Source organism: Argopecten irradians, chromosome 9, assembly GCF_041381155.1.
Source record: "Argopecten irradians isolate NY chromosome 9, Ai_NY, whole genome shotgun sequence".
Lineage (NCBI taxonomy): Eukaryota > Metazoa > Mollusca > Bivalvia > Pectinida > Pectinidae > Argopecten > Argopecten irradians.
In genome coordinates, this window is record NC_091142.1 from 12787216 (window position 1) to 12813874 (window position 26659).

At 36.2% G+C, this 26659-nt stretch overlaps 2 protein-coding genes across 3 annotated transcripts; both read right to left on the reverse strand.

Annotated features, from left to right (window-relative positions):
* Nucleotides 1–555: 555 nt before the first annotated feature.
* LOC138331504 (uncharacterized) lies at nucleotides 556–14011 on the reverse strand. 2 transcript variants are annotated; one of them, XM_069279180.1, is made up of 2 exons: nucleotides 13800–14011; nucleotides 556–2714 (listed from the first exon to the last, which is right to left on the reverse strand). In XM_069279180.1, exon 2 carries the CDS (start codon nucleotides 2659–2661, stop codon nucleotides 1492–1494), a length of 1170 nt encoding a protein of 389 aa, XP_069135281.1. In that variant the 5' UTR covers nucleotides 2662–2714; nucleotides 13800–14011; the 3' UTR covers nucleotides 556–1491. The 2 variants fall into 2 exon arrangements, with proteins under 2 accessions (XP_069135281.1, XP_069135280.1); XM_069279179.1 differs by lacking the exon at nucleotides 13800–14011 and adding an exon at nucleotides 3138–3507.
* LOC138330536 (uncharacterized) lies at nucleotides 11156–11686 on the reverse strand. Its single transcript, XM_069278102.1, has one exon. It carries the CDS (start codon nucleotides 11684–11686, stop codon nucleotides 11156–11158), a length of 531 nt encoding a protein of 176 aa, XP_069134203.1.
* Nucleotides 14012–26659: the final 12648 nt, after the last annotated feature.

Genomic DNA, 26659 nt, shown 5'->3' on the forward strand with positions numbered 1-26659 from the left:
CAATCTGTTTGGGGCGAAAAAATGCAAATTTCCGGAAAGAGCCTCAAAGTCCACATTTTAACTATTTTTTTTTCGTAAATATTCTTCTTGTCATGTTCAGAGTACCTTATAGTGTATATAAGAGCACTTGTATCAATTAAAATGTCATTTTATATGCTATATTTGTGATCCGCCATTTAAAGCAGCCATTTGCATTTACAACAATAGGCCCTGCGCTATTCGCTGGTCCGATTTTGCCAAACAAACTGTTGGAGTACCTGGCATAGTCACTACTGAACACGATAGCATGTTTATTTGGTTCCATCAATGCAATTCACACGTTCTATGTCTTCTCCAGAAATATACGTCTTATTTTACTGAAATTTACAAGCAGTACTTATACAGTGTGACAGTTAGCCAGGGTATATACCAACAATTAATGAAATTAGTTCTGTTCAATTGCAGGTAATGCGTTTTAGCTTGCAAAATATCACTGGTTAAAGCCATTACATGAACCTTGTATATACATGTATAGAGCCGGTCAGGTGTTAACTTGAACAAGCGAACGTTCGACAGATTGCACGTGTTCGTGGTTCACCCGCTTTATATAGGGATCGGCAGGCCAGGCGTCTCGTATCCAAGCAGAGTTAAAACAAAATGCATGACAACCGCATTTCCTTAGAAACGAAAGGGGTTGTCTCAAAAAAGAATGTTGAAAAAATCCTTTTTATTATATTGCTTTAAATCTCCAATACATACTTTTAAAGTTGCATTTGCAGCTTTAAGACAAATATCTGACTGAGTGAATCACTGTGCAAGAAATTGGAGGAATTTGTCTGTGTCACTTAGCATGGTCTTTCATTGGACAGTTGTAAATCGTAACTAAAGGAATTTTTAAAATTTCAAAATTCTCCATAGGAAAGCATGACATAGGTTAAATAAAGTTCTTTAAATTAACTTAGGATGTTTTACGTATAGATTTTCTATGAAAATAATAAGTTATGGAATTTTCTTTAAAAAATGATGAAACGGAGATCAGAAACCGCCTCTCTCACACTGTTCTTCAGTCGCCATGTTATTGACGTTCTCTCACTTTCTTGTCGCGTAGACAATAAATGCGATGGCAGAATCATGAACCAGAATCGTTTGGTAGTAAAACATTGACTTGCAATGCAAAGATCCTCTGAACATAAACTTTTAACGGCTAAAATCAAGCTTTCCTCCAGTGTATGTTGAAGATCAGTATTCTTATGAGATTGCTAGAACCAACAACACATTCTTTTTCATACCAACTATTTTATGCATCTAGCTCGGAATGACCTTGGTCAAAACATTGCTCTCGGAGCCATCGACATCATGTGACACATAACTTAACTGGAAATACATACACAATTTTTCTTATACAAAAATGATACTAAATGGTATGAAATGCAATTTTAAATATTAAAGTTTTGAAAATAATAGTAGACTATTCCTTTTTTATTGTCTTTATAACCTAAATATAATTTATCGTTAAGGATTACGAGATTGCTTAATCCATGCTACATTTGGCGGCCATTTTGCCCGTGGCGTCAGCTCTAAAGGCAAGTGGTTAAAGTCATAAGGGTACATACTATGTTTGCTCATAAACGATTGAATACTCTCGGCAGTACCCGGATTTTTACTGTACGTCCATTCCATGACAACCGTCTGCACATCAACCTGACGGAAGAACTCGTCGGCGCCATTAAGCACGTGATCCTCGTATCCTTCCACGTCTAGTTTTATAACCACTTTGGTCAGCGGGTCAGAAGACAGCAAAGATAATAAGTCGTTTAATAGTATCGTATGGACTAGTTCGCTGTACTGACCAACCAAGTTCACGTCTGATCCATTTCTTTTGTTTGGGTTATTGTTTAAAACAAACGTGCCACCGACATTGTCTAGATCGCGTCCAAGAGCGACCTGCTCATGTTTGTCGGATATGGCGTTGAACACGATTGCATAATCTTTGGAGAAATGACCGACACGGAAAGAAGAACACAGCCTTTGAATGTTATCTACTAAGGGTTCCACAGCTATCACACGCCGTCCTAGTTTGGCAGCTTCTAATGCAATCACTCCTATATTTGCTCCAATATCAACAAATTGTAAATCTTTGTCCTTTTTGAGAAAAGACACTACGGCAACCGCTACCTCTCGTTCCCAAGATCCCGACACCAAAATATTGTGAGAAATATATTTATCCACACCGGGCTCATGTACAAAAATAGTGGTTTCCCCGGAGAGTGTTCGTAACGTTCCTTGCCGGAACGTTGGGAGATTTGAACACACAGTATTATTCTTCTTCCATGCTTGACCGTTCCAGTTGTAAACAAATTGTTTCTGATGATGTGACTTCGCTGACGCCGAATTCATTTCCAAGTGAAATTTGTCTAAAGGTAATGTCGACAACGGTGTTTTTTGATATATAATCGCTTCATGTGTTGCTTGTGTTGGTGAGGAAGTTACAGAGCGAAGACCATTTAAAAACTTCTGGGGTGAAAGTTCCGGCTGTGTGTTTTTAATTCCTAGTGAAGATGCCACCATTCGTAATCCATCGTCTTTATTAATGGTTGTGCGAGTTCCGAAGTATATATAACACAATAAACCTATATTGAAGGATACAGAGATAAACAGGACTGTACTGTGCCGCTGCCGCATGGTGAAGTTCTGATGGTCCTTTGTCTTTCTAACATCCAACCAGCTGCATGTATCTGCAATGCATTGAACAAATGAAATATCATTTTAACATAATATGAAATAATATAAAATAACATAAAATGACATTTTTGTTCAAGACTAATACGTGAAAGATATAGTATACAAACATGAAATAGAAACATGAAATAAAATAGTAGAATACAATATATAAAATAGAAATATAAGATGTATACATTATAGAAACATAAAGTATTCATCAGTAGTTCTTGTATAGTTTTGAACTTCTCGACTACTTTGTGGGTAGGTACATGTATTTCTATGGCAAAGAGCTTATAATTTACTTATAATTACATCATACATATATTTTATAGTTCTACAATTCGTCTATAATGCCAGCAGTCAATTTTGTTGAAATTCATGCTGTATCTTCCATTGTATTCAACAACTGACAACATAGAATACATTACCGTACTTACCGATATACCGATTACATATTAACTATGTTTACTTCTATATAAGTGACATCATGGTTCAATGGGTATTTGGCGACAACCACAAACAATAATCTACAACAGTCCACGATAAAGACAGACATGCCACACTGTTTCTATGTGACGTGTCCAAGGAATTCACACATATGGAAAAGTATACAGGTTGCTATGGGTACCTAAATCACAGTTTGTTACATATATAAATCACAGTCACCAATTGACTAAGGACGTTTGCGGAATAGTTCTCAGTTCGCGTGCTGCTTATTTCTATGTAAATAACTCTTCCCAGAGAACGTATCCCATAAGGGGTATTAACAAAATAACCTTCCTTTATCTTACTTAATCACGTGACCACAGACCCTTGATCTTACTTAATCACGTGACCAGATACTTCTGGCGAGTTTTCCTTACAAATATTTTAATACATCTTATCTTGTTCGTATATAACTTTTTTTCCCGCACCATTCTCGGATTTTTCGTCACAGAAGTATGAAGAAAAAGAATTTGTCAATCAGACAGTCGGATTTAGTAGGATGAAAGTAAATGAAAATTAATTATAAACACATGTATTCAAGCCAATCCTTAAATAAGTTAAATGTTTACGCGGCCTCTTGGGTATCCTCACGGTACATGGAAACAAAAGCCAGCTATGTAAAATCCATCTTGATCTGATGCTGTAGCTTTGTTTCCATGTACTTAAGGATGGTCAAGAGCCCGAAAATTTGTGAAAGAAGAGACATTTTGTACTGTAAGTTAGAAATTTTCTTCCTCTGATGGACGCATGTTAAAATAAAGGTCTGTATAATGTAAGAAGTTGATGGGCTTCAAAATGAATGAAAGGGAAAAGAAGAAAAGACAGAGTGGAATATTGGTGTAAATTATAGTCTTGGTAAGTGACATGTTATGTATTTGGTAAAAAAACAAAATTACAAAAAAGTGTTCAATAAAGTGGAAATATAAGATATAAGACTAAGCAATGACATGCATGTCTTTCAGTTAGAAAACAAATTGCTATTTAAATTGTAATATGTTCAAAACACAAGTTTCTGAGCATATACCCAATCATGTTACTGGTACAAACACATAAATTAGTTATTTTTGGACAAAGCAAAGTCCAGAATATGGCAAAGCAGGTCCAAATGAACTATTTTAAGAGAAGGCTTTGAACTATCTCGTACTTTACCGTATACTAGACTTGAAACCTTCGCTAAATGCAAATAAAAGTTAACCGAGTAATTCCCATTGTCTCCTTATATATGAATAAGTTGTTTGTATTTAATACAGTGTACACATAAATAGTGACCTTTTAGTAGACCTATTTATGAAGCAAAACAAAAATCAATTCCAAACTGTATCAGCTTAGAAAACAAGCCTGATTAAATATTTTCTAAAAGTAAAGAGCTACCACTGATAGACATAAAGGCACAATGCAGATTTAGAATTTGTTTCTACAATGTATGCGCGGAGTAAGCGAAAAATAACAGCTGGGGAAACTAGATGATTTAACATGTGGCGAAAACTCCGAAATCGACCCATTCTATTAAACAGGTCGTGAAAAGGATTGTGTAGTATAGAACTGGTTATCATACCCACATCCTGTAATGAACAGAAATGGATATGACTTACATATTAATGTCATATTGTTGTGGTTTAATTCTATCGGAGTATGAACCACGATAAATTCATTTATCAACATTTGAAGTATATACAAACATATAACAGAAAATCGATTTCCGTTATGTTGCGAACAAATGGATAATATAAATAAATGAGTGTACATTGAAGCCCGGTGGTCTGATACAGAAAATGTCCTTCAATTGGAAATGAACTTCGAGTCAGTTTTAAATGTCCATATTGACCATGCATATAATAGAAGTCTGTCATTTCATTCAAAATCAGTCAAAAAATGTTTTTGAAATAAATCATTGTCATGTGTAAGTTACGATGCAATATTTATATTGCAGAAATCGTTCGAAATTAAAACGATCATTCTTTGTTGTGTAAATATGTTGAAGTACACGTGTCTAGCATCAGCCTTATCAAAATTCTCAAAAAATGAGGCACACATGTGCTAGGTGACAACACACAGGGACCAGTGCATTAGCTACAGTCGATACGTAGGTAGTTAGTATGTACTAGAGTTTATATAAGATTTCAGCTGTTTTAAGGGGTCCAGATAACTAATCCCTGTGTACCTGTATGACACAGTATCTTTTATACACCATATACATGTACGTCTCTTATCCTGTTAATACATCATAGAAGAGGCACCTCAAGGGGGATTTCATGGTGATTAGTAAAGTAGGTTTGTAATGGTCAATTTTCAATAGACCGTTATTCAGGAATTCACCATAGAATGTGTAATTTATTTTCAACGACATGATCAATTTCCATGGCATACAGTGTCCGAAATATGTCCTCTTGTCAATGTCCAATATTACATAAAAGGTGATAAGAAAATAATCGTAATGAAGGACAAGGAACGTGTCCATATCTGAATCACTATGTTTGTTATCAGTTCGACCTGTTCACTCCCGAAGTGTTCTAGATTTAAAACAAATCCGCATCTCATGCAATTCTTGCAAACGGTTATCTGTGCAGACAAAATACACGTTATCATACTTCAAACAATACGCATGGCAATCAATAAAATGTATTACTAAACTCTGCATGCTAATCGTGAAACAATACAATTAGTCTTTCAGCTGACACGTGAAAACGTCTTACCTTGAATCTGCACAGGTAGATATGGTCATGTTGGCATTACAAACCACGTGACGTAAAATCATCGTTTGCCAAAGGTAAGTATAGTGGCAATGTTATTGATACGATACGAAACCCCCGATAGGACACGTGTGACAAACCAGTATTTATTTCACAAGGCTGGAAACATCCGTTTGCATCGCTCAAAGATAACAATGCACATTCTGTTTTAATAAACCGCATTATCAATTATTCATGAAACAATGCTGATCCGATAAATAATCAAATTACCTTGCATATATAGATAAGATAATTTCTTATATATAAAAAGAAAATTTATATCTGTTTTTTTTATGAGATATATGTTCATACTATATCATATTTAGATTATTATAAAACAGCATATGTACTAATTAATTATCTTATTAATTATTTATGTATACTTTTAAGATATCTTATATAATGTACATAATATATTCCGCCTGTGATATATATACAGTACCTTTGCAAGGAACTATTGAATATTTACCGGATATATATCATATATAATAAGCCCGAATTGGAAAGTTTCAGATAGCATTATTATTATACATTAACGAGTGATATTCGACAATATTTCCTTCTCGCAATTTGTCGTGTGCTTTGATTAATCACATAACACGCTATGCCACGCTCTCCCCCGAGGGCACTAGCTGTGCAGTCCTTGTTGTAAATGTTTTACACACGTACAATGATAAATGAAAACCTACATTTCATGAACGGGAAAAAACCAGCCGTTTGTATATGATTTTAAGAAATGGTAGTCGAATTAAGGAAGATGAAAATTATTACTGTGAAAATAACAAAATAGAAGTTTAAACGAATTTAAATGAGTAAATTTAACAAAACACACAAACATGTAGCCGAAAAAGGAAGAAAAGTTCATTTAAGAATTATGAATATTTTTTTAATAAATCACCGTTTTATTACTGAGATTATGTTCAGTTTGTGATACGTATGGAACTATCTTAGTAAGAAGTATGGAGAAAGGACCAGAACAGGATAGCATTCCTGTTAAGAGCTGTATATGACACAGTGCCGTCCCCAGAAAATCTTCGTCAGTGGAGACTTATTGAGGACCCATCATGTCAGCTCTGTGGGAGCCAGGGATCAATGGCCCACATCATGTCAGGATGTCAGACATCGTTGTGACAAAGCCGCTACAAATGGCCTCACGATAAGGTCCTAGGCGAGCTGGCAATCATTGCAGAGGAAGAAAAGAGAAAGAAGCGCCCAAAGTCAACACCTGGTAATATGAAGATCATTATAAGGGAGGGCGAGACAGTGGAGTAGAAGAAGACAGCCACAACATCGTTACTGGATAGAGGAAATGACTAGAAGCTGAAATCCAATAGTGGAGATTACATTACGTCCCGATATGGTTCTGGTATCAAACCAGTCCAGAACTATCATTGTAGCGGAGCTCACAGTACCTTGGGAAGAAAATTGTGAAGATGCTCATGAAAGGAAGAACTTGAAGTATGCGGATCTAATATAGCAGACTGCAAAGAGAAAGGATTGAAGGCATGGCTGTTTGCAGTCGAGGTTGGATGCAGGGGGTTCCCAGCTCAATCAACGAACAGATTCCTGCACCATTTACGGGTACGTGGAAAGGCAATGTCATCAGCCTTGAGAAGAACTGGTGAAGCTGCTGAGAAAGCATCTTGTTGGTTATGGCACCGTCAGGGGCGACTTGGAATTATAGTCAAGATCCATCGAGTAGTGGATTGGCTACCACTACTGACCCATCAACTGGAGGATGTCGTGGGTTGAAACATCTGAGGATAGTTGGCGGCCACCTGATGACGATGGAGACTTTTGAGCACCGAGGGGCAGAAAACTAGGCATTTGAACCACATGAATGCCAGGAAGACGACGCAGAATTATATCAGCTGTAAGTCTAATATAGCTACATCTAGTAGATATTAAAAGAAACCTACTGAAATCTGAGGTTTTCATAAAGCCTTAGAAAGTACACTCCAATTTTTTTTTATTAATTTCTTTTTAAAATTAGTAGGTAAAACCATTTGTTATGATATGTTGTATAGCGAATTAGATATACTACTCTTGCGTAATGTAAGCAAATTGAAAAAAATTGAATACTGGGTTAAAATTAAACAGGTTGAAAATTGTATTATGAAAGCCTTCTATGACAATACACTGTTTAATAACGACGAATGAATTGTAAATGTTAAATATGAAATAGATAAATTAGGTTACGGATATCATTATTATATATTTGATATATTTTCAGGATTTGATGTGGAATGTAAAAAATTCTCCTAAAAACCTTTTTGTCAATCAAAATTTAGTAGATAATTCTAGACTAATATCGACTATATCTAAAATAAGAATACAGCATTGATAAGTGTGTTTGACGATGACCCATAATTCTCGGAATTATTTAAACCATTTTATTTTTGTGCTTAAATTCCGGAGATAAAATTACACAATTTCACATCTGAGAGTCTTACAAAAGACATCATATATTTTTGTTGTTGTTATTGGTTTTTTTCTTTCTTTTGTAACTGTCTTTTTGTGTAATTGTGTGTTGCTTTTGTATGTATAACAAGGAAATTTTTTCACTTGTTATACAAAATGTTGATTTCGTAAAAGAAACAAGGATCCGTAATGATTTCTTTTGACGGTCTTTTATTACACTAGCACTTTGGCCGTGAACGGTAGGCATATCCTGGATATTCCAAAATAGTGCCGTGTTGTCCGTTCGGTGGTCGTGGCCTTCACTGATCTTTCAGAGTATAAACATAAGCTTAAATGAAATACAACAGATAAACACCTGACATTTACAGCTCTAAATTTACTGGTCAGGCGGGTAGGCTAATTATACTTAATTGGCGTGTCCATTGCCCTGAGGCTTAGTGTCATACCACCTGGTTGCCCCGTGTAAGTAATATAATTTCTTAATGTGACAAGCAGATATAATCTGAAATCGTATAGTTAATCCAACAATTAAATCAAAGAATTTTTTTATAGCAATATCAAATTTAGTGTCTGAAATAAATATATACATCCATCTGCCGTTAAAATTATATGTAGGTACGCGTTCAATGTCCTTTGTTTTACAATATTGTATTATTATAGAAAGCACTAAAATCCTTATGATAACTTCCCTCGCCATCGGAAAATGAGACGTCCTCGTCTCATCTTAGATTTGTCGGTTTGAAGTTTGGAACAAAGCCTGGTGGCATTTGTCGGGGATTATCAGACCACCAGGAGCTGCGGGTATCAGTCCTCTTTTGACGATTTCCACGGCGCGTGGGATTTCTAGTACTGTTACGTTGTCTCGATGGGTGTATCTCTGAACGCCAACATTTTGGATTTACCTGTAGGGCAGTTTGTTGTGACAGTGGTTATAGTCTTTTTCCTAAAAGCAGACCCAATGCCAACAGGTAAATTTACCTGTAAAAGTTACCAGTGTTGATATCTAAATGTGTATTGATTAATTTTTATTTCAACAAGTGTTCATATTTAATATCAGATACATATATACATAATATATGTTTCTGTTAATAGCTATGAAAATATAAAAAGTAGAATCTATGAATGAAATTAAATTAAATTCACAATGATTTTATTTCAAGAATTTTAAAGATTTCCTTGATATATCTAAAATCTCTGGTATAAATCTTGTTAGATTTTCAATAGATTGATACTAAAATCAAGCAAAATTCTTTGAAACTTATTTCACATGGAAGTAACTTTCCCATTCAGTAATATCAAAGAAAAAAAATCCAATAAAGAATTATCCTATTTCAACTTAGTGTATCACTAATTTGGTTAAAAGTTTGAAATAATACAAGCCTTTTGCCTGTTGAAACGTGATATATTTCAACAAGGTCTTCCATATATGTCTGTTAAGTGACCTTATATACATATATAGTACATGTACATGTAACATCTGCGTTAATTACCTACAAAAGAGTAAGTGAATTTATGTCAAAAATGATTTCCAAATTTTAAAAATGTATTACTTGTACTTGACTGACCTTTTTAAGTTAACAGAACATACAATATATTTTGAAAGTTGCATTAGGATGCATCATTTATCATAACTATATAATTTTCCTGCTTTCTTATCCTAAGATGTTATTTCTAGATCAGCGTGATGTTACATTATAATGTAAATGTATATCATTATAGCAAAAGAGCACCCATAATTAAACTGTTGTCCGTTAACAGCGCAGTAAAATGATATATTTTTGTGCATGTTAGAAATAACATATAAATTTCTTTCCTATGGTTGATTTTCGGCAAACATTATTACTACATTGTAGATACAAATTGGTATATGTACTATAATAGTAATCTTTAAACAGAAAAAATTAGAAAACTGTTAATTTGGTATTCTGAGCACTAAAAGTTTGCAACATTTTGAGAATTACAAGACCTACAACATTTCGACTTGAAATAATTTTGCCAGTGTTGCAACATTAACATCTATAATGTGTATTAAAATGAATATGGTTAAGACCCTAAGTAACAGTCTCCAATCTCATTTCATTTAGTATTTTTATATTATTAAGTGACTTCTAAAAATATTTTGTATCTAAAAAACATATAGAGCATTAAAAACCAATGATATATTATTACCAATGTTTATAAAACATCATATATGTGTGTTTGTGTCGGCTTCAATAGATTACCAACTTAAACTATATTCAACAGGTCAAAATTTCCGACAATATTAATTTAAACTTTTATGATATTGTTTTTATCCACTCCACTTTCTAACCAAATACTTCAAGGTGTACGTCTATGCGATAAAAGAAATCATGCGCAACTATGCACGGTCACAAGAAATGAAAGTTGGCTAAGAATGTAGCCCTACGAGAACTCCTATGTCAATACAGAATATGTTACATTAGAATATACACTGATCAAGAAACCTGTTTTTCTGATAAAATTGATGATTATGATTTGTAAAAACATATTTCACCTGGAACTCAAAATGCATCGTTCTTAATAATCCACATGTAGCTCCAATATTAATAAGTCTTAGCATTTGCAATATTTATGATTTTAATGTATATAATAAGCACAGATTATCTTTATCTTTAATAATTTACATTGTAATTGTACGGAATACATTGAAGGAATTATTTTCCAAAACCCACCAATGTTACCTATGATACTGATTGAAATACAGGTAAATCTGTGGTGACTTTACAGGTGAAATTAAAGACAGCTTATATGAAACAGTATATAATTGCCTTCCTATTGTTTCCTAAAACAACACCTACCTATTGTTGATAAATATGTTGGCGTTCAGAGAACACCCCGTCTCGATTGTTGACATGGCTTTGATGATTTTGGTGGGATAAACTGTTCACGATTTGGACAGAGGGAACTTGGTGAATTTTAATCACATCCGAATTTTGTTTTCTTTTTAAAGATGCGACTTCGTCTTGTAGCTGGTAGTTTTCACTTGCCAATCTGTCATTCTCCCTTCTGGCTCCAGCGTAGTCTTCTCTGGCCTGGTCTAAATCTATTCCTAAAATACTTATTTCGAAGTCTTTCGCTTTCATTTTCTTGTCGCGCTTCTCTATAGCTTTTTCAAATTCCTTGTGTTGAGCTGCCCATGAATTTTGTTTATTTTCTATGTTATCCGAATTGTCCAATTGCTGTTTAAGTTTACATATTTCTTCATCCATGTTAATCTTTTCCCGTTGAAGTTTTTCACACTTGTCCGAAAGGCTTTTTACTGTAATTTTCATTAGTGTATTTTGTCTCCTGATAGAATTCAGCTGAATTTGGCATTGGTCAGTGTCCATAACGTTTAAAAATTCATCGTCCGAAAGAGCTTGAAAAGGTAAAATTGACTGTACCTGTTTTCTTTCTTTAAATTCCTTTAGTCGCAATAAATCTCTCCTCTGCTTGGCGCGGGATTTTCGTTTTTGCAAAGGTCGTGAAGAACTGGCTGATATCACGGGGTGGTGTCGACACAGCGTTTACGTCACACAGTTGTTCACTCACCGCTGTTGAATATAATCCGGGTGAAAACACACATTTGCAAAATGTCCAATCTTTCCACATCGAAAACAATAAACGTGTATAGCAGGACAAAAGCTGAGATGATTTTGGAGAAATTGTCCTCCACATCAATAGCAATTACGTCGTCCCAAATCTACACATACACGTAAGTTTCCTTCCATTCTTGGTTTATTCCAAAAACTTGCAGAGCGTGCCATGCTGGTGTCCAACGCGGCGTTGTTCTTCGTTGCGATTTTGGGGGGGGAAATTCTCACTTGGCTGTTTAGGCGCGGGATCTACCCGGATTCTCCACCAACTATAACAAGGAAATTTTTTCACTTGTTATACAAAATGTTGATTTCGTAAAAGAAACAAGGATCCGTAATGATTTCTTTTGACGGTCTTTTATTACACTAGCACTTTGGCCGTGAACGGTAGGCATATCCTGGATAATCCAAAATAGTGCCGTGTTGTCCGTTCGGTGGTCGTGGCCTTCACTGATCTTTCAGAGTATAAACATAAGCTTAAATGAAATACAACAGATAACATCTGACATTTACTGCTCTAAATTTACTGGTCAGGCGGGTAGGCTAATTATACTTAATTGGCGTGTCCATTGCCCTGAGGCTAATTAAGTGTCATACCACCTGGTTGCCCCGTGTAAGTAATATAATTTCTTAATGTGACAAGCAGATATAATCTGAAATCGTATAGTTAATCCAACAATTAAATCAAAGATTTTTTTTTATAGCAATATCAAGCTAAAGTGTAGTGTCTGAAATAAATATATACATCCATCTGCCGTTAAAATTATATGCAGGTACGCGTTCACTGTCCTTTGTTTTTCAATATTGTATTATTATAGAAAGCACTAAAATCCTTATGATAACTGTCTTGTAATATATTCTGAAACTGAATATATTTTTTTAAATCCGGAGATAAAAATACGAAAATCAATTGCCGCAGAAATGTTTCAAATAAAACAGGTAAAGCAGAATCTTAGATGCCTAAATCGCGAAAGTAAATAAATCGTAATGAAAAAAGTGACTAGGTAAGCTAACGCGAAATACAGTCACCGCGAAAAGAAGTTCTTTTACAGGTCATTAGCTGTTATCCACCACAGTGATAATAAGCTAGTCAGCAATGGCAAAGCGTTATGGTTCAGTTACAGACCTTTAGCTGACATTGATATACGTTTACATAATCTAGCATGTAACGTAATGCAAATTTAGGTCACTCCGTTTTGTTCTAGACAACTCTAGGTAATGAAAAGTAATATCACATAGCATTGTTGTCCTGTCTAGAAAGGTAATGTGTACGAGGCCATTTTGTCTCTTGTTTTTGTTTTGATAGCCACGGAAAGAAGTCCATATGTTGTATGATAAGAATACGTTCGCACTTTAACTTCTTAGACACTTGCATTCAAAAAGTTGCTATTAAAAGTTAATTATGTCAGAGGACACTAAAAATAATCAAGACGACTGCTATGTCATATTTTAATGCAAGCCTGTCTTCGGTGTATACATTGTCACCTTCAAGAGTCAATGATCTTTGTCTGATGAAGTGACGGTGCGTATGTCATCTGTCATCAGGATTTCTGATAAGAAACGTTCACTGTTTGTGTTTCAAATACCCTCGCATAAACTTTTCTTTACAACGGGCAAAAAAACGCAGTTAAAACAGAATAAAGTGGTCTTGCTTTACTGCTATACTACAGTATATAAATTCATAATCTTCAGAGGAGTTGTTATCACTGTATACTGTGCTAAATACTCTTCTAATTATATATGCAAGGATAACTTAATTAACTTATTTAACATATATATATACCATGTAGGCAATTTGTTTTCCAGAACCACACATATTTAATCTGATTGTGATATAGATATTACATTTAAATCTTCGTAATCTTACCTCGTTTAAGACACCAGGATCCAGTGCTACATGATCGACGGTACACTCCCAATCTTAAAACTTGAATAACATTTCAGATGTCTTTCTTAGAACAATGTGATGTCTGCATGTATAACAGAAAATTGACAAAATTGTTAAGAATTCGGAGTTATTCCCCTTCCAATATGTAAACTGTTGATTGCATAGTTATTAATTACTGAAATAGTAAATGTCAAGATGAGGAACTTTTTCTATTTTCAGTATGAATTATATACATGAAATGTACATTAAAACATATGGGTGTAACAGTTTTCTTTCCCGTTACAATCACAGATGTCTCCGTCTGTCTGTACGACGCTAACATAAACTTCAAACTGTGAGGTTCACGTGTGACACAAAGGTTTAAAACTTCCGGCAAAATGAATAAAAACGGGAAGAAATTGGTGAATGGTACATCATTTTTGACCTTTGTTTTTTATTTTCTAGATAAACCCTATAGATCGTTGAAAATAAATTAAATAGATAAAATAACATTCTGGATTCCCATTGCTTCAACTACTATTTAGTATTTCAGTTCCCACGAAACCGGGATATTATAAAAAAAAAAAACCTCAAAGGCGGATAAAGGAAGTGAGATACTGTAGACCTACTTATTTCCGCGATGACTTACTTTCTCGATTTCTTTCCTAAACGGATTTTAGCGGCTATTTAAGTTCTTAATATACAATTTATTGTAATTGTAGTTGAAACTTTTTCGTGGAGATTTATATTTACGAAATATTATCTCGCGCGAAATCGTTTCGTTCGCAAAAATAATTTGGTTTACCATATAGGATCATCTGTGTAATACCAGAGAAAATTTAATTCCATCGTTTGTAATGAACTATTACGGAACGAACAAATATCTACATAGTTTATACCATTTTTACATGATGCATGTTTCCAATGTTACAATTTTTCTTCTGTTCCCTCTTCTGAACCATATTCAATTTCATTGCATTACTACGAATATTTCAACAAATCAATAACAAACAATTGTATGGGATGATATTGTAGCAGGCCTGGCCTCAATCCTCGTTGGTCATCATATGGTCTTCATATAGATAGTTGACAAACATCGTAAACACAGTTCAAATGGAGTTTTTATTAACATTCGTCATCATTTGTATTTTACAAAGGTACTGCCACTCTCATCAACTATCATTTCACTCTCATACTGTCAGAAGTCAGGGTGGTGGGAGACAATAATGTGCCGCTATTATTATAAATAATAATATACAAATAGTGTAGTTGAGAAAAAATATATAAATTACTTTATATTAAAACTCTAACCTTCAAATATTATAAAGTTCTAAATAAGCTATTTAGAACTAGGCCTATTACTATACGTTTCTACTACATTTACTACTGATAATACAATTACTATAATACTAATAACACTTTCTATAATTTATGATAAATAAGTGATATGTTGCTAGAATTTAGCATACCTAAATTAATCAATTATCTCCCTTGGTAGAGATGCTGTAATGCGGGATATGAGTTCACTAGTATAGCGTGAACACCGTGCGAGCACAGGGATTGTCTGACATGAACTTGTTTCGCGCTCCCTTTTATACTTTTCTCACTGGATCACATGATCCCTCTCGTCCAATCAAAACTCGCCTTACATTCACTCTCACAAAAAGTTCCTCTCGTTCCATATTATAAATCTAGTGATTTATACTATTGAGAACCCTAACATTATGTCCTGTGACTGTCCTTAGTTATAATTACATATTTAAAAACCATTTAGCTATAAAGGACAAGTTAAACTACTATATCCATAAAAAGGACAAGTATTTAAATCCTGAGCCGTCTCGTAGTAATAACAGACGACGTGCGTAATGAAACTAGTAAACATAGCAAATTGGTCAGAACGATATAGTTCCGTAAATTATCATTAAAACATACTACTGATGAAATCTATTGTATAATAGAACAAGTAATTAATACTAGAATTCTGATATAAATCTTATAATATAATCCTCTAAGTTATAAATGGATAAAGAAATACTTCACAATTTGCTAGCTCTGTATAACATTCCAGTCGGCAACTCACTTCCGGTTTACAGGCAGCTTTACACTCGCTGGTAATCAATGATACATAAATAAGTTATCGATGGCGGTTTGGTATGAAGGTAAGTTAAACACGAAGCTATGATATCCCGCGATAATCCAGTACGTATATTCTTCCTCTAGAATTGTTCACAGTGTATACAAATCAAATGTTCTCCATGGTGAAATACGTTTTTGTTCCTCAAAAATATGTCATACCAAATCTAAATTAAATCCTTGTATATCTACTACATTATCCCCCCCTTTAAAGAAAATCATTTCTCCTGAAATATTGAGTATAAATTGTTCACTATTCAGACACTACTATTGATTCTGGTAAACAAGTTCAAAATTTCACTGTTGATATTTCAACCTCAGGGGCACTCCAGCGTCATCGATGAGATGTAGAAGGTGGTCCACATGGTCTGATCTGGACACTTCTGATGCGGCCTTCATACCTTTCACAAAGTCCTTGTCCTGTAGTTCCCCAGTGGCAATCATCCTCAATGTCTCGTACGTATAGTACCTGCAGTTCCTCCGGACTGGCTTATTATCCATCTCTGGAAGGATGGTTCCCGGTAGTATCAGGAAATTAAATTTGTCTAGGAGGTCCCGTCTATCGATGATGGGGAACTCGCCAGTCCTCCTCTTTTCCAGGGACATACCCGCAAACTCCACTGCTAACAGGCGATTATCCATCCCCAACCTCTGCCAGTTATGTGGCGGCCAAAGGAGATCTTCCATCAGTGTTATCTGTTGTGAACCCCAATCTCTCCTCGCTGGAGGAAAGATGGGCATGCAACCTCGTCGCAAAAGATGTTCTGCTTCCTTACAAAGTTTGTCATCAATCTGTGTCTCGACCTTAGACGATGCCGGAGCAGACGACGACCGAACAGTCAGAACTGCAGATGACGACAGTACCAAACCAGACGATGGGGGAACAGACGGTGATGGCGAAGACGAGGGTAGTAGAGGTACCATTGCAGCTGACTGATGTACAGGTGAAGATAGCAAAGAAGGCAATGGTGACATCACTTGAGCTGACGGAGGTACAGGTGACGATGGCAAAGCTGGCAACGGAAGCACAGACGGCGATGGCCAAGCAGGCAATGGAGGCACCACTGCAGCTGACGGTTGTACAGGTGAAGATGGCGAAGAAGGCAATGGAGGCACCACTGTAGCTGACGGTTGTACAGGTGAAGATGGCGAAGAAGGCAATGGAGGCACCACTGTAGCTGACGGTTGTACAGGTGAAGATGGCGAAGAAGGCAATGGTGACATTACTGGAGCGGAGGAAGCTATTGTTGAAGTAACGGAAGGTGAGGTAGAATCCGACACTGCAGGGAATGGAACTATTACCGTGCTCCTTAGTCCAGGTGGTGTTGGTACCGGACTCAATGCAAGTTGTACCTGCCGAAATATCCCCTTACAGTATGGCGATGGTATTGCCAGGCTCCTAAAGGTGGCATGCTTGATCTCCGCCAGTTGATGGGGGTCAGTTACTTCATACCATGTTCCAGTTGGAAGTATTGTTTCTGTGTTGAGACAGGCCATCCTACGAGTGAGGGTCTGTAGTGCCCTAGGGTCCCTGAGGATGGTTTCCTTTAAGTCAATCTTTACCCAGCTTTCACCTCGGGTAAATGCAGCCCACACTCCACCGCATATGATTGAAATCGACTTGAGTGTGAGACTACTACGATGATCAATTCCTGGATTAATGGGGTCATATTACTCTCTTCGACGCTTCGGTGCTGGCTCTTCCTGTGTCTCCTCGTAATCTGGCACAAATGCACTCTCACTCTCCAATGATGGTGCTCTGGGGAGCGAGAGGCTTTGGCTGGCTCTTGGCTTGGGATGACCCTTCTCCCACCCTGCCGTCCATTGCTTCTGCTTGGCCCCCGTTTTCTTCGTGTACTCCAGCAAAGCAACCCTTGCCCTCGTGGCAACCAGGGAGTCCCAGTCTGTGGGGGTCACTATTTTCCCATAGTCCTTTATTTTAGTGGCAAACCAAAAACAATTAGGCTCCCCCAGAAAATCTTCCGGCATGTCCTTTAGAATGTTCGGATGTTCCTTGATAACATGGCTCTTCAAATCTACCGCTCTGCGAAATAATCGTTGCTTCATACACCAACAACATACTACTTGGAGGACATTGTGTTGTGTTGTTGATAAATGGTTTTTCAAGTCCCGCCTTTTCTCGAACTTGGCAGGGCATAGCCAGCAGGATTCCATTGTTTACAACATAGAAATCAATAAAGCCAAATGATTCATCCGTTCAAATTCAAAACGTCTTTATTTCAAGACATCATTATAGCGGTACATCTTTATCCCACATCAGTCATTGTCTCTAGCACACTGGTTTGGTAAAGCTCATCATACTCCATTCCAATTCCATAACAGAAATTTTCAAAAGTTGAGTAATATATTTTTTTTATTGATACATATATATGGACAATTACATTGATCTACACCAACTTCTGCTCCTTAGCAGGAAGTAGGTACCACCAGACATCGTCTCTGATCCTTGGAATTTAATCCTACAGCGACGACTGGTACTATGATGAAATTCCTTTATCATCATCACAGTCTTATGACTGCCCCCAGACGGAATAACCCTTCGTCTGGTACAACCTTGTTGAGCCATTGGATGATCAGTCCAGTCCCTCTTCAACAAAGTACCCGCTTGTAATATCCTCAATTACAGGCGTAATTACTAGAACAGTGCGCGCGTTCACTGTAACTAGCGTATGAAATAAGTTGTAATCAATCGTAATCTCCAGCTCAATGAATTCAATTTTCCAATTACTCGTATTTTCCCCACTTCAGGACACGTCAGCACCATGCTGGTCTCTTCAGTCCTTCATATTTCCGAAGTCTGTCAATATGATGCACTTTTGCTGGCTGTTTTGGTGACTTCTTTACCATATACGTCACATCATCTATGCGTCTCGTTATCAGGAATGGACCCTTCCATCTCATAGTGAGCTTCTGACAAACACCAGCCTTCCTTAGTGTGTCATATACCCATACCAGTTGACCTGCTTTAAGTGTCCTCTTCTTTGCTGTCAAATCATAATACCGTTTTTGATAATCTGTGTTTTCTGTTTCAGACATTTTCTTGCCATACAGTGGACATGATCAAGCTTCCTTTGTAGTTCCTGGACATATACACCGGGTTCACACGGCTCTTCATCACTCTCAGTGATTGGTCTTCCTATGACTGCCTGCATTGGAAGAGTTACCTCCCTCCCTAACATCATTAAGTTTGGAGTTTTCCCGGTACTTGCATGCCGTGAAGCCCTGTATGCCATCATGACCTGAGGAAGATATTGATCCCAGTGTTTTTGGTCATCTTTACAGTACATTGTTAACATGGAAACTAATGTTCTGTTAAACCTCTCAACAGTACCATTTGCTTGAGGTCTCATGCTTGTAGTTCTGGTCTTATCAATCTGAAATAAATCACACATGTCATGGAACAGTTTTGATCCAAAGTTGGAACCTTGATCCGAATGGATCTGTAATGGTGTTCCAAACCTACTAAGAAATTCATTGACAAATGCCATAGATACAGTTTTTGATTCTTGATTAGCTACAGGTATAGCTTCAGTCCATTTGGTAAAGCAATCACTGATAACAAAGATGTATCTGTTTCCATTTTCGGTCACAGGAAGTGGACCTAGGATATCTACTGCAATCCTTTCCATTGGTTCGCCTGACAAGTATTGCTTCATGGGAGCTTTACTGGAAGCATTTGATGGTTTCTTAGCAGCGCACAAATCACATTTGCGACAGTAGTCCTTAACAAAATCTTTCATCTTTGGCCAGTAGAAATTGTTTTTGATTTTCTCTAATGTTTTGTCTGCACCTAGATGTCCAGCAGATGGAATATCATGATAATATCTTAAAACATCTGCTTTTCTGCTTTCAGGAACTATCAGCTGAAGAACAGCATCATCCTTTTCATCAATCATCCATTTCCGGTACAGCATATCACCATGCATTTCGAGTCTTTCCCAGTGTCTCCAAAGAGTCTTGAGAGCTGATGGATACTTAGACACATCATTCCATGTAGGGCGGTCACAACCACTTTCAATAGCGGTAAAAATGGGTGCTATATTTGGATCATCTTGTTGTTGTTGTTTGATCTCATCTGGACTCCATCCAGGTAGTATACTACACCCAACTTGTATTTCACGCTGTGTTTGACTGGTATTCTGACTACGTGTTACCACCCGAACCACATCATGCTCTGCAATGTTGGAGGTTTGTATAGTTTCTTCTACAGAGTCCTGATCATCGTCATCATTATCAATCAGGTCGCTTTCTTGATGTCGAGTACAGACTTTACACGGATTTCTTGACAAGGCATCTGCGTTTGTATGTTTTCTTCCAGGTCTGTGCGAAACAGACAGATTGTATGTTCCTAGTAATTCTAACCATCGAGCTACTTGTCCAGTCGGATTCTTAAGGTTTCGCATCCAACTCACAGCAGCATTATCTGTTCTAAGCAAAACTTCCTGGCCATATAGGTAAGGGTGAAAAGTCTTCAGGGCACACACTACTGCTAGTAGCCCTTTTCTTGTTACACAGTAAGACTGCTCATGTTTGTTCATAGATTTACTCATGTATGCTATGACTCTTTCAGATCCCTCAAATTCCTGAGATAGAACTGCACCAACAGCAAAGGCACTGGCATCTGTATCAAGGATGAAGGGTTTGTTTGGTACAGGATACATAAATATAGGGGCGCTCACCAAAGCTTCCTTCAACTGTTCAAAAGCTGTCTGACAATCTCTGAAGTCCAGTAAAATTTCGTTCCCTTCTCACAGATTTTGTGCATTGGTCTGGCTATTGCTGCAAATCCCTGTATGAAACGTCGGTAGTAATCCAAGAAAGCTTCGCACTTGCTTTGCATTCTTGGGTACTGGCCACTTTTGTACTGCTTCTATTTTATCTGGATCAGTGTGTATCCCATCTTCAGAAACTATATGGCCCAAAAACTTAACACTTCTCTGGAAGAAAATACACTTGGAGGGTTTGAGCTTCAGATTGGCATCCAATAATCTGATAAATACATGTTCCAGTCTGTCCAATGTTTCTTGAAACGATCTCCCAGGCACTATGATATCATCCATGTAGAGTAGGCACTCCTCCCATTGTAATCCTCGAAGGACATCTTCCATGAGTCTCTCAAATGTTGATGGTGCATTAGCTAACCCAAATGGCATCACTGTAAACTGGTAAAGACCATGACTTGTTGTAAAAGCTGTCTTCTCTTTATCTTCAGGTGCCATTTCAAGTTGCCAGTAACCTGAGTTCAAGTCCATGCAGCTGAACCACTTTGCTTCTGATAGAGAGTCTAGACATTCATCAACACGCGGGAGTGGATAGGCATCTTTTGTGGTAACATCATTCAGGCGACGATAATCAACACAGAATCTGGGAGTACCATCTTTCTTGGTTACAAGTACAACTGGAGAAGACCATGCACTTACTGATGGTTCAATGACACCTCTATCAAGCATTTTCTGTACTTCCTGTTTTTCTATTTCCTTCTTTCCAAGAGGTAAACGTCTAGGAGCTTGTCTTATAGGCTGTGCTGTTCCAGTATGGATTCGATGTTGGACCCGATCTGTCTTACCTAGATCTGAACTTGACTCAGCAAATACTTTCTGATATTTCGTCAGCAATGCTGTCAAAGCCTCTGTTTCACAGTCATTCAAATGAATAGAGCTCCTCTCTTTCAAATCTATTAAATGATCTGGTAATTCTTCTAAAGAAGATGGCCTGTCAACGACATCTATTCGGGCACATCTATTTACTTTTGGAGTGGTGCTGTCATCATAAACTGATTCACATGTTCCTATCTTCATGTTTTCATACAATGTAACATCTGTCTGACCAAAATTGACGACCTGGATGTTTTGTTCTGGTTGGCTGGTTTTAACTATTCCTCTAACAATCGCTAACCTTTGATTTGAAAATGTCTCAGACTCAGCTTCTATGTATCCATTCTCAGATAAGTGGTTTGGTTTCGGTACAGTCACCTTGACCCACATTTTTGAATTAGAGGGTATAACAGTTTTCTCTGCCACTTCAACTCTGCAAACGGCTTCAGACTCTCCACCAATCCAACATGGTATTTCAGTCTCATTTGTATGCAATATCAATCTTCTGTAGTCTATCTTATTCACAGTCTTCATAAGGAAGTCTTGACCCAGTATACCTTCTGGTGTAATGTCACAAACCACCATTTTTTGTTCATGAAGGACATCTCCTAAGACTACTTTGAGATTTCCTCGGCCGTATGTTTTCAGTACCTTCCCATTCACATCTAATATTTCAAGTGAAGTGTGTTTTCTAATTCTGGTCTATCATCAGCAGGTATACCCATATAAGCACTGTAAGAAAGTAAAGTTATAGTGGAACCACTATCTATAAGAAACTCTATTTCATTTTATCCAACAAGTCCTGTTGTATACAGTCCGTTATCCCATTTTCCTCTTTTAGCTCCAATGTGACCAATGTGTTTCTTCTTCTTATCTTGTTGCTGTGGCCTTGACATATTACCCGTCAGCCTTCGGCCTTCAGTACCGACGGTATTCAGTTTTCCTGTTTCTTATTGTAAGTAGATTGACCAGATTGATTCTGCTGACGTCTGTTATTCTGTGGACATGTACGACACAAATGGTCTGTAGAACCACAAACATAGCACTTCCTTACATATCGAGATGAATTATCTCCCCTGTTATATTGTGCAGTATTTTGACTTTCGAGTTGAGCAATTCTCTCTAACAGCTGTTTGATATCATGATCTTCATATGTTGCTTTGGACTCCGAAGAACCTTTAGGGTTTGACTTCTTGTTTGTGGTCATTCTTACATTTGCACGCTTCTTATCATGTGTTTCTCCTAGAACTGCCTCATATCTTTCTATGACCTCAACAGCATCTGTAACATTCTTGCAGTCTTTATCTATGCAACGACATTTCATCTCAGTTGAAATACCTTTATACAACTGATTCAAAGCAAGGACATCTTGAGCTTTGGTATCAAGATTTGAGTATGCTCGTTGTGCCATCTGTCTTAAATCATCACCAAGTTCTGCAATGGACTCCCCGGAGGCACGCTTTCTCATCTCAAGCCTCGAGAGCCATCGGTTTTGTTGTCTAGTACTGCCAAATCTCTGACCAAGTTTAGACTTCAATACTTCATAGGTCCTCTTCTCATTGATTGATAAACCAATATAAAATGTTCTGGCTGGACCTCGGAGACTAGCGGCTAATGTAAGACCTTTATTTTTCTCTGTCCATTGTCCAAGCTCAGCACAATCTTCAAAATGAGAGATATATTCCTCCCAGTCATCTTTTCCATCATATGGTTCAGGTTTCATGATAAAACCTCTACTGTGTTGCCTCATCTCAGCAAAGGGATGGCAATCTCCATCTCCTTCAGCATGGTTACAGTCATAAAATTCAGCATCTCTATGTTTATTTTCAGTTTCCTCATCACTTATGGTTGTGTCCCCTTGACCAACTTCATCTTCATCATTTAAGTCATCAGAGTTTAGTCTTATCTCAGGATCAGGAGACGCCATCATCTAATTGTTATGATATGTACATGTTTGTAAGATATTTTGTTTTACTAATATGTTTTATTTAGATGAACTGTGTTTATTTTTATATATATAAATTGTAAAGTTGTGTTTGTTTATTTACACTATATACAAGAAAGAGTAACAAAATAAAATAAATAAAGAACCACCACGCCAAGTCTTAAGTAGAGAGTAAAGGATCTTCAGGTTCGCATCACTGGATGTCAGTAAAATTTTGACATCCCACTTCTGACACCAAATTTGTAGCAGGCCTGGCCTCAATCCTCGTTGGTCATCAAATGGTCTTCATCTTCATATAGATAGTTGACAAACATCGTAAACACAGTTCAAATGGAGTTTTTATTAACATTCGTCATCATTTGTATTTTACAAAGGTACTGCCACTCATCAACTATCATTTCACTCTCATACTGTCAGAAGTCAGGGTGGTGGGAGACAATAATGTGCCGCTATTATTATAAATAATAATATACAAATAGTGTAGTTGAGAAAAATATATAAATTACTTTATATTAAAACTCTAACCTTCAAATATTATAAAGTTCTAAATAAGCTATTTAGAACTAGGCCTATTACTATAAGTTTCTACTACATTTACTACTGATAATACAATTACTATAATACTAATAACACTTTCTATAATTTATGATAAATAAGTGATATGTTGCTAGAATTTAGCATACCTAAATTAATCAATTATCTCCCTTGGTAGAGATGCTGTAATGCGGGATATGAGCTCACTAGTATAGCGTGAACACCGTGTGAGCACAGGGATTGTCTGACATGAACTTATTTCGCGCTCCCTTTTATACTTTTCTCACTGGATCACATGATCCCTCTCGTCCAATCAAAACTCGCCTTACATTCACTCTCACAAAAAGTTCCTCTCGTTCCATATTATAAATCTAGTGATTTATACTATTGAGAACCCTAACATTATGTCCTGTGACTGTCCTTAGTTATAATTACATATTTAAAAACCATTTAGCTATAAAGGACAAGTTAAACTACTATATCCATAAAAAGGACAAGTATTTAAATCCTGAGCCGTCTCGTAGTAATAGCAGACGACGTGCGTAATGAAACTAGTAAACATAGCAAATTGGTCAGAACGATATAGTTCCGTAAATTATCATTAAAACATACTACTGATGGAATCTATTGTATAATAAAACAAGTAATTAATACTAGAATTCTGATATAAATCTTATAATATAATCCTCTAAGTTATAAATGGATAAAGAAATACTTTACAATTTGCTAGCTCTGTATAACATTCCAGTCGGCAACTCACTTCCGGTTTACAGGCAGCTTCACACTCGCTGGTAATCAATGATACATAAATAAGTTATCGATGGCGGTTTGGTATGAAAGGTAAGTTAAACACGAAGCTATGATATCCCGCGATAATCCAGTACGTATATTCTTCCTCTAGAATTGTTCACAGTGTATACAAATCAAATGTTCTCCATGGTGAAATACGTTTTTGTTCCTCAAAAATATGTCATACCAAATCTAAATTAAATCCTTGTATATCTACTACAATATTAACAGTAGAACAATAATTAAGTATAGCTTAAACTGAGACAAACGATTACTATTTTGAGTTTTCTCACCACATTCAAGATACTCGATTTTTTTGTGTAATTCAGCTTCGGGGTTGAAGATATTCATTAATATGTTGGATGAAAATAATTCATTTTACCCACAGAAGATAGCTGAAATGTTTTATCTGAGTCCAATTATAGTTATAAGCATACTACTGAAAGGTGTAGATGAGGGTAACCAAGGCCAAACTAAAAAAACATATACCATTTAAATAGTTATTTTCGCAGGTCAACAGATTTGGACCTAAAATACTTAAACAAGTAAATGAATTCAAATCTCGCGATCACGATATAAGTTCATATATAATTAATTAATATTATTTATTAATATTCACGGATCAATGTTCGCGACTATAGTGATGAATTCCAAAATCGGGAAAATATCCTTTCCACGAAAATACCAGGCTTTTCGGTGCCATTAATTAAATGATGTTCATTTTGTATTATATCTACGTTTGTTACTCAGTGCTATTGTTTTAAATACACAAGGCGAGATGTATATCTAATGTTCTTCTTCAGCGATCGTAATGATGACAGCTTCCTTCTGTTTTTCGTCAATACTGTAAACCAACTTTCTTTCGCGTGCGATTTATTTTCGCGAATATATCGCGATCAAAATAAATTCCCGAGAGTTTATCATCGCGAACTTGCGAACTAAATCATGATTTCATCATTGATACTGGAATCACTGGCATAGGAATTCCTAATATTTGTTTTTAGACCGCAAATATTAACCTTCGCGAAATTGTTTTAAGAATTGAAATCGTGAAATTAAGGCCCCGCGAAAGAAATTTGGTTTACAGTATACAATTTGCATGTTGAACCCGATAACAAAATTTAGCGATAGATTCTGGATTCCGGAATAAACTGAGTTAAAAGAAGTTATGATACAATGTCAAACTATCATTTTGCATACAAATGTCTAGCCTAATCTACTTGTCTACCGTTTAAATCACAAAAAATCATTGATAGCGTAATTCATAATGGGAATGTGTATATGAATTCATAATGGGAATGTGTATATGAATTTGAATTCATAATGGGAATGTGTATATGAATTTGAATTCATAATGGGAATGTGTATATGAATTTGAATTCATAATGGGAATGTGTATATGAATTCATAATGGGAATGTGTACATGAATTCATAATTGGTTATGTGTATATGAATTCATAATGGGAATGTGTACATGAACTCATAATGGGAAAGGTTAAAAGTATTTTTTTTAAATCATTCGGTAATACGATGTCAACGTCAAAAGAAAAAAGAATAATGTAATTCACGTTTGTAAGAGAGATAACTCTTCTTCCTCTGTGAAGAAAATGATATGCATTTTGGAAAAAGTATACATGTACACATTGGATTGTTTTTATTTATACTATATACAATGTCAAACTATCAGTTTGCATACAAATGTCTAGCCTAATTTACTTGTCTACCGTTTAAATCACAAAAAATCACAGATAGCGTAATTCATAATGGGAATGTGTATATGAATTTGAATTCATAATGGGAATGTGTATATGAATTTGAATTCATAATGGGAATGTGTATATGA